Source organism: Sardina pilchardus, chromosome 2 (genome assembly GCF_963854185.1).
Source record: "Sardina pilchardus chromosome 2, fSarPil1.1, whole genome shotgun sequence".
Classification (NCBI taxonomy): Eukaryota; Metazoa; Chordata; class Actinopteri; order Clupeiformes; family Clupeidae; genus Sardina; species Sardina pilchardus.
Window position 1 is genome coordinate 34619182 of NC_084995.1, and position 9775 is coordinate 34628956.

A 9775-nucleotide genomic window follows, 5' to 3' on the forward strand; every position below is an offset into this window, starting at 1 on the left:
CATCAGGACGATGACCGGCGCCTGGCATGGCCCGGTGTGATGGGATCCATATGGGCCAGCAGTGGGTCTGATGGCTATTACTACTGTAGGCCTTCAAACACATAATCACTCCTGGCTGTTATTCTAGACCCTGCAGCTGCACACTCGGCACTAACTCGCTGCCCCTTCCTCTGCCTGGTGAGAATTGAAGCCATATCTCCAGGTATCGGATGATCGACTTGCTACTGAGTGTATGACAATCCGGGAGCACCGTACACCGCATGAGTTTTCCAGACAAAGGAAGAGGGGGAGCCGTGACTCAAAAGCAGGCTGAAGGGAAGAACTGAGACTCGCAGGCCAGGGAACAGTGGCAGTGTGTGTGTGTGTGTGTGTGGTGGGGAATAGATTACCAACAAAGACTGCAAAGGTCAGCGTTCATATACATCAACAGAAGTACATAAACAAGTTGCAGAAATGCAGCAGCGACGTTTAGTTGTTGTTTTTTTTGTCTGGCTCAAAAATGTGTGACCATTAAGACCAAGGAGAGCCATGGGAAATCCATCGGATGTGTTTGTGTTCATAAGAATAACACAAATGGTACAGGCAGACAGAAGAAGGAAAGAAAAACATCCCAGAGAGAGAGAGAGCGGGAGAGAGGGGGGGGAGGAGAAGACAGCAAGACGACAGCAACCTGGTCCCATGCAGACCAACTTGACATTTGTGTGGTGACATTTCATACTTTCCATTTCATCCTTGGAATTCATCAAGTGAAATCTGCTCCAACCCCCCCCCCCCCTCCACCCTCCCCACCCAGATGTACAGTGGAACGCTTTGTACGTTTTGCATTAAGAGTGGGACAAATGCCATGCTTGGATTGCATAGAATGACTTTGCTGTAGGATCAACCTTGTCTCCTTGGCGTGCATGATAAAAGGGTGCCTATAATTTGCCTGCTCCTCTGTCCAACATTACCTATTTATGCGGATGATGCCATATCTACGGGATGCATCAGTGCACATTCTGGCTGGTCAGGGATGGAAAAGTTGAGTGCAGCCCTCCAGAGCACAGAGGTGATCCAGATCTCTCTCTGACCCATGTCTCACATCCCCTCTCCACTCTGACTCTCGCCACATGTCCAGCTGAAGTCACTGGCCAGCCATCGCAGCACGAGCTCCCCTCCTCCTCTTCCTCCTTCCTCCGTCCCCTCCTCCTCCCCTCCTCCTCCTCCTCTTCACAACAGCACACTGAGAATCGGCTCATTTCCATGACCCTCACCTTAACCCAACACATCATTACTGCTACCTAATTACAGGTTTCCTGGAACCGGAGCTTTGGACTTTCCCACTCAAGGATTCACTGTCTTTTTCAGGAGCTGCCGCAGCCACATTTTGTGTGTTTGGAACATCTATGCCACACGCAGCTTCAAAACAAGCACGGCTTAGTCACGTTTGCATATTTTAAGAACATTGGCGGAAACACTTGCCAACCTAAGAATGTGGGATAGACTTTTCTCATGTCTTTGGTTATCAGCCTTTGTGTTTGTAGGGTGCGAAATACTGAGAAGTAAGATAGTTACAAGGGGCTCTTCTTTTTTGACGAGCCGTACGATCTTCACTGAGTCTTCCTCTTCGTCACAAATGTTGTCGGGCAGAGGCGGCAGCTCAGGGTCGAAGTCTTTCCGTGCCACAGAGTCGTGGACAGACAGCAGATTCTGTGGAGAGACCAAGAGCTTCGACTCAGACTTTAGAACACATTAGCCATCAGACAAGAGACAAAGCCCTGATGTATGTGTCTGGAAGCCCATGATGATGAATCTCAGCTTAATCTTTTGAGTTTTCATCATTTCCAAAACAACAAACACAGATTTATGAGTTACATGACCTATAAAAAACCCTTCCTGCTTTTAAAACAGAGCCAGCCAAGCCAAGATCATTTAACCTGTCCAAAATAAATCCTGTCATATAGCAGACGCCCTCGTCATCAGCAATCTTCTGTTATTCTAATATTGTGCTACTTAGTGTTTTTCGGCTCGGTAATTGGCCGGGCCCATTTCGGCTCCGCAGATGCACAGAGTGAGGTTATTACAGAGTAGGGGGTTAGGCGACTGCTCGCTTTAGGAGCGCGCAACGGCCCTTTTTAATAGCTGTAATGAATGGTTTCATCACTGTGCACATTAGCCTCGCTAATGACTCTGATGGGGAGAACATTTGTCCTCTCGCCGGGGAGCTATAAAGGGGAGGCCAGACAAACACATCCCACCTTGATTGATTTTCCATCCAAGAAATGGCCCATGTCTGTTTCAGCCCCAGGCCCCTCTATCAAACGGCCAGTGCCTTCATGTGCTGGCTGTGGAGTGGGTGGCTCTGAATCAAACTAATCTAGGTAAGGTAGGCCTGCTGCACACAGGCGTGCTACATGAACACTTGGCTAGAACACTTGTTTCAGAAAATGTTACACTGAGTTGTCAGAGGATTTCGTCCAAAAACTTGCTCACAGTGTTGAGCCCAGTGTAAGATTGTCCTTTTGCTTCGTCTGCTCCACTGAAACGGAACCCAAGACCTTAATCAGTACTTTTCTATGTGTGAATGATGCAGTCCACAGGACAGTGGACAGAGGATGACACAGACACATTGCTTTGACAGCATGAGGAAGACAGTGGAAAAGTATGAATTTGACTTCCAAGCAACGGCAGTCAAGTTATAGACAAGCATTCTTGTGTGTACTGTAACTCTTGATGTATACTTCAACTTAAGTTATCTGTAGCTTGTTTCGAAGGAGAATTATTTGGCTTTATATAAAATATAAAATATCACAACCCTGTGTGTCTGTGACTGTGTGTGTGTGTGTGTGTGTGTGTGTGTGTGTGTGTGTGTGTGTGTGTGTGTGTGTGTGTGTTTGTCAGGTGTCAAGGGAGTTTTCATTATAGTTTGAGGTACTGTAATATATAAAATATCACAACCATACCGGAAAGGATATGTATATGTTAGATAAAAATAGTTCTGATAGATGTTGGAGAGCAAATTTGAGAAACATATGTGCTGAAACTTTTCAAGATTATGTGAGGCTATGTCTGTTGCAAATTTCTTACCTTAAGATGAGGATTGGATAGCAAGTAGCACAGTTCAGCTGCCTCTGGACTGCCATAGGATTCCTTTAGCTCTTCCGCCAACTGGAAAGGATCACAGTTACAGAGAACATAATGACCGCATGAGAGAGAAGTGGCAAAGTCACATAGTGGGTTGGCACCATGAGACTCGGCCTGGTCCCTCGACAACAAATCATCGATACTCTAGAGCAATTGCTGACATTTTGAATGCAATTTTTAAATCAGACATGGATGTAAAATAAGTTGCTCATAACTAGGACGTGGTCCAAGAGTGCGACAGCGCCAGTAAGCTGAACACAATTCAATCACTGTTCCCCTAAAACTGCCTCACAAATGTCAACTGTTCCAGAGTTTTTGAAATAAACCAGAAAATAATGTCCTTCATAAAGCGTGACTTTGAAAAAAAAAACACATATTTAGTTGGTGATGGTGTAGCGGTCTTCCCCCGGGGAGGTTGGGGAAGAGGAACTTGTGCTGCGCGTCGTCCAGAAGCGACGGTGGCTAGCTGTGGCAGTAGCTCTGAGGGTCGTGTCACTTCACCTGACATTAAACATACATTCTGCTCCTCGCGCTGGAAACCCTACTCTGCAGGGGAAATGCTTATAACAGCTTAATGCTCAAAAATGTCCTCCCTAGTCTCACTCTGCAGGGAGCTGGAAAACTGATATCTCTTTAAAAGACAGAAAGAAAGAAGACAAAAAAAACAAAAAAAAAAACAATCCAAGGCCTGGGTGTAGACAGGAAGAGTGCGGCCACTAAACTGACGCTGAAAGAGCGAGCGCCACAAAATTTCGCCGGTGTCGAGTTTTCAGGACGCGCAGACAAACAGGACCTGTTTTGATAGCAATCACCCAAACCAAAATAGACAGATTTATCAGGCACATGTTCATACTTCTAATGGATGGGTTAGAGCAAAACTGGAATGGATGCCCTTCTTATTTTCACAAGACTAAATAGGAATCAGATGAATCCTGGAGTTCTCACTACACAGTCTACCACGAGACGACTTCTGCTTTGAGTCCGATCTCACACCAGGGACAGATTACTGTGACCTGTCATTTTATAGCTGCATAGTCAGAGCAGGCCCGAGCACTGAGGAGCATGGATTTGTACTTTTGTGGTGTATTCTTGGTCACGCTCCAATACCCCAGTAAACTCTCGCCAAAAACTTGAAGCATTGGGGAGGTGGGGGGGGGGGGTGAGACTGTCATCAGCGTATGGTGCATGACTAAATTTTCATGTGATGGTGTGTGTGTATGTGTGTGTGCGTGCGTGCGTGTGTGTGTGTGTGTGTGTGTGTGTGTGTGTGTGTGAGAGAGAGAGCAAGAGAGAGAGAGTGCGTGTGTGTGTGTATGTGTGTGTCAGTAGGGACATACTGTTAGCAAATATTTTTATTTTGTATATCCTTTTGTAACTGTAACTGGTTGAGAATGTGTTTATGTGTGTGTGTGTGTGTGTGTGTGTGTGTGTCAGGTTGATCCTGCACTGCTGCCCTGGGACCTATCTGATAATCCCTGACAGCACCAACGAAACGAAGAGGGAGAGCAGAACAGTGAAACCTCAGACCCCGGCCAACTCCTCTCCACTGCCCTGGATACTCTTTCCACCCCCCACCTCCAGTCCCTCCCTCCCTCCCTGCCCCTCCACGCCCCTCCACACCCCGGCCTCCGACTTCCAGCGAGCCTGTGCGAGGGAGCGGCGGTGGAGGAGGATCCTCCAGGGAACACTTACTTCTCCTGCCAGGCACTCGGCACTGTCCTGGATGGGTTTGGGTCTCTGGGCTCCAAAGCGCAGCAGTCTCTCATAGACCTGCAAGTGTGGAGAGAAAGAGAGAGAGACAGAGAGAGACAGATAGAGAGGGAGAGAGAGACAGAGAGGGAGGGAAGGAGGGAGAGAGGGATAGGGAGACAGAGAGAAAGGGAGTGAGCGAGAGATGAAAAGAAGGTGGATGATGAAAGAATGGAGTGATGTGGACACAGAAATAAAGAAGCAGTTGAATCATGTGCTTGGTAGGTGGTGGAGGTGGAGGTGGAGGTGGAGGAGGGGGGCACTAGGACTCTGGGGGCGCTGAGTCCTGGGAGGAGGTGGCCTGCCCTGCACAGACGGGTGAACCCAGGAACCCGCGCAACCCCAGACACAGTGGTGTCCGTTAACAAGAATCTCTCTGCATTGTCTGAGTAATACATCATGGCACGGAGCCGAGGACAGATGATTTGACAAGCAGAGCACGTCCCGGCATGCTAAATCAGTCAAAAGAATAACAGAAGAGCTGCTTCAGGAAAAGCACAGGCTGGCTGGCCGGCTGGCTGGCTGGCCGACGGGTCGCTGTCTGTGTGTACGTCTATCTGTCTGCCACTCAACACGGGGGGAGTGCAGGGGAACGAAAACTCGACGTCGCATTAGTGCACAAGAAATATGTAATCATATTTATGACCCTCACATAGCTGAGAGCCCTCGTAAAAGAAATGGATTTTATTAACAGTTGGATTTGTTGAGACAACATCGGTAGTTTCTTTTTTGCTTTTTTTTTGTTTAAGTGTTCACGCTACTAGCCGAGCAGCCATACGTTTGAACAGTTAAGCTTAAATGTTCTCCCCCCCCCCCTCCCCCGCCCCCCCCCCCCCCCCCCCAGTCTGGGTCTTCCTGCGCCGTCTGCATCTCTCTGCTCATAAAGCGCTCGGTGTTGGCCGTGTCGCTTGCTTAATGCACGCGCATCTGCCAAGTCTTGCACCTCGTATAAAGGCCTGTCCAGAAAAATTCATCCCATTTCATTCGTCTTCAGTAATACTTTTTGGGAGATCCAACTGTTTGATAATCTAATGAATTTGATCCTATTTTTCCACCGTCAGATAGGAAAGGCTGTGTCCCATCTGTGACATTGAAGTTGTGGAATTTCTCGGATATAAAAAGGAACAATAATAACATTATTGATCCAGCATGTCCAGCTAATAAAAAACAAAATGCCCGTAAGGGCTCAATGTACTTACTCTGAAGTGTACACTGAATGTGAGATCAAAGCAATGGCGTTGTTTCCTATTTTTATTTGAATAGGCACTGGTTCAGCAAATAAGAGTGGGCATAACATTATAAGTCTAAAACAAATACTCCACTAGAACGTAGGAAATAAGATTAATAAATCACAAATTTCCTCTTAATATAACTTCCCCTTCAGTCCTTTGCGTCTGAAAGAGCAAAAAGAAACAAACAGAAGAAAACATGACTATAAATTATGATGTTCCATCTTATCCAGTTGTTGCAAAACATAGCGTCAGGTAATAAATACAAAATGGCTGTTTATACAACATTATATTGTCTCGTTTTAAATTTGTCTGACCTCAGTTAAGAAGCATCCATGTTTTCTCAAAGTAACTTGTAAAATGTCTTGGATGCGAGCCTGTGTGCGTGGACATTATATTTCAAACCAAGTTCTCCTGAAGACATTTGGAAGTGTGTGGCCATAAATAACTCCACCACTTGTTTCACTCCGTGAATTATGTTTTTTCCCCTCGGTCTAACAGGCATCAGTTGTGCTAATGGAGCAGGTGCGCTCTGTATACTAGCCCTGAGGCTCACCACCGATCCCACAAGCCTCCATGTTTTACGCACTCCACACGGTGGACAAAACATGAGGAATAGCCTTATCACCACAGGACAGGAAGTATGGTTACTCCATTCGCCACGGAAGAGCATCAACAGCCCGTGGAGACACGCTGGACCTTTATCTCCAGCTTTCTTGGTCTAACAGAGTGTCCTCTGCCCATCCCCCCCCCCCCTCCTCTCTCCCCTTCCCCCACAGCACTGCAGAGGAGTGCAGGCAGCACCAGACAACATTTGCTGGAGCCATCAGCCTCGGCAGCCAGCAGATGATGCTACTGGGTGTGCTCGCACGGCCGAATTTTTTTGGAAGTCTCGCCTTTTCTGTCACTGAGGAATGTCATCATTCCACAGAAGGTGTCCATCAGGTTATTACCAATTGTCAACAAAGAATTATTGCAGATTGCGTGTGGAAAAAAAGGAGGGGGGGGGGGGGGGTCTAGGGTAAAAATGAGACAGAACGAACAGGTCCTATTTGCTGGTTTTGGAATGTAGACATAAAACCTGACTTGGAGTGAATTAGGTTCTCTTCTTCATATCTGTGTTTTTGTCCATCTGTGTGTTACGTGTGTATTGGTGTGCATAGCCTATGTACTGTATACTGTGGGTATGTATGTGTGTGTGTGTGTGTGTGTGTGTGTGTGTGTGTGTGTGTGTGTGTGTGTGTGTGTCTGTGTGTGTCTGTCTGTATATGTCTGCTTTCAAGAGTGTATTAGTGGATACAGACTGAGAGGTTCACCCTGATGAGCAGATGGAGTGTGTTGCCCATAAGTGTGTCCTGCAGGAAGTTGCTGTCCTCGCTCTCGTCCATGTGCGACTCCAGTCCATACAGCAGAGAGGCTTGCAGCCTGCACACACCTGCAGGCCCGGGAGAGGGGTGAGGACAACACAGACAAATAAACACAACCACTATACACATAAGCACACTCTTAACAATGACGGCACTGCAATCAGTGTCATAGAAATTAAACTAGAGCTCACGAATCCCTTCACCTCTCTCTCTCTCTCCCTCTTTCTTTCTCTCTGTCTCTCAAAGAAATGAATTTCAAAGCAGGTCTCCCACTTTAAAATACATTATTTCCAGTGTGTGGATACAAGTCTGTGATATTTCTATGTACAGTATGACATGTTGCAGTCCTTCGCTGTTGGTGGCGTGTCAGTGGACCTTCTCTGAGATGTTTTCTGTGCCAACACTTTTATAAAATCTGCACTTCCATTTCCTTGCTGCAGAAAAAAAATTGGGCATTTATCACAAAACTCTGTTTATTCTCAGTCATTTGACCACAGAGAGCTGAAGGATTAAAAATAGCTGTCAGCGCCTGATATGTTCCGTCAGTAACGCACAATTTCTCTGGCGTGTTGCATGTTCGCTCATGCTGAACCAAGTTAAATAGGTCTTCAGTGTTTTAAGTCATACCAGGACCATTCAAAAACACTGGCGAGATGATAATGTCCACAGATGTCTGGCTGCCAGATTGCACTGAATGGATTATTAAACTCAATTTAGGGAGAGACACACCAGAACTGGAGGCTGCGGAGATTATGGGCAAGTCTCGGAGGACGTACAAAATGGAAGGCGGCTGTAGAGCTTCCAAATGTAACAAAGCCTCTTGTTAACCTGCACTGTAAAAGTCTATCTGATAACCAGCGTTAGCGTACGGCCCCAAGGGGGTCAGATGTGTACCCATGACCGTTTTCATGGCCTGGACGTCAGATCACTCTATCCCTCTCTCTACTGCATGTCTGTGAGTGTCTACCTGCCTGTCTCTTGCTCTACTCATATCATGTGTCTATTACATATGTCTTACATTTAAGTGGGAGCTTGAATTAAGATTCCCGTCTATCCACTCTGGACGATGAATACATACTAAAATATGTATTTAACATTCAGGATGATCTATTTCACAGTAGTTCTGCGGTCATGCCAAATGTCAAATAATCAAATATGTGTGTTTTGCTGTCCTTGTTACAACCAGATGCAGCTCTTCAGCCATCATTTTGAGTTAAAAAAAAAAAGCTGGCCGCCAAGTGCATCAAGTCCTGAATGCAGTTTTCTCCTGTATATGCACACAGTCCTCTCTTTTAGAATGGAACACTGTTGTGTCAGGCCAACCAAAACTCATCACACTGAACTCCAGCTGCTGGCCACCTGCTTCTCCACTGCTTTTATACGGCAACACATTTCAGTGCGACTACTACTGAGAGCTATTGAGAACAGGGACTACACTGGGACGCAGCAAGACCAACTTCAGGCAGCAGCCAAGCTACCATCTATGAAGCCTATACCCTACCGTTCTGGGGCTGCCGCTACCTTACTGAAATGATTGACACACTATAAAGTGACATATGGCCCAATGTCTTGTGTCCCCTACTCACTTCCCTGTCCGATGGGTGGATGCAGCATTCTCCTTTGTATGCAAATAACACAACTGACGATAACAAGAGTGTCAGGTACTGGCTTTGGATCTGTGAAGGAGAAGAGAACGGGGGGCATGTGGGGAGAGAACAAGATGAGTTAGTGGAAAATAATGACAGATTCTGATCAATTATCATTGAACACATCTTTTTTACCAGAGACTAGAAAAGCAGAAATATTACTCATTATTTCCACAATAGTCACTGCAAACATTTTTTTCAAATATTTCCATGTAATTTGTAATCATTCTGCTCAACCTGCTCTCAGGCTGCTCAGAGCATCAAATGCATTAACGAGGACTCTGAGATAATGTCCCCACCTAGTGGTGAAATGTGCTATCTGGATTTCCTGTAGCCTATGATATGATCTTGCCACTGTTTGGTACAGTGACATTCCATAACACCCGATTAAGATGCAAAACACTTGTAATTCACATGTGAAGAGTAAATCTATTGAAGTCGTCTAAAAGAACAACACGAATAGATTATGTATTTGTGTGTTATGAAGTAGTGTTAAAGTACTTTCAATGAAGTATGACCAACAAGTCAGAGATTTACATTAGAGACATTCAGTAGGAAGGATTTGACAAAAAAAAAAAGAGTCAGCACTCTGAATCTATCAATGGCACTTTGTAATAACTGTATTACAACTAACTGGCCAATTTAAAACAAAAATACAGAA

At 45.8% G+C, this 9775-nt stretch overlaps 1 protein-coding gene across 1 annotated transcript in view; it reads right to left on the bottom strand.

Moving 5' to 3' along the window:
* Positions 1–8366, bottom strand: part of LOC134099467 (MAGUK p55 subfamily member 7-like) — a 31186-nt gene extending 22820 nt beyond the window's left edge. The window contains exons 1-5 of the mRNA XM_062552350.1: positions 8363–8366; positions 7418–7536; positions 4744–4893; positions 3067–3147; positions 1555–1689 (exon numbers count right to left, since the gene is read on the bottom strand). Of these exons, the coding sequence (XP_062408334.1) occupies positions 1555–1689; positions 3067–3147; positions 4744–4893; positions 7418–7536; positions 8363–8366 (489 nt within the window). The remainder of the gene's footprint in view (positions 1–1554; positions 1690–3066; positions 3148–4743; positions 4894–7417; positions 7537–8362) is intronic.
* Positions 8367–9775: the final 1409 nt, after the last annotated feature.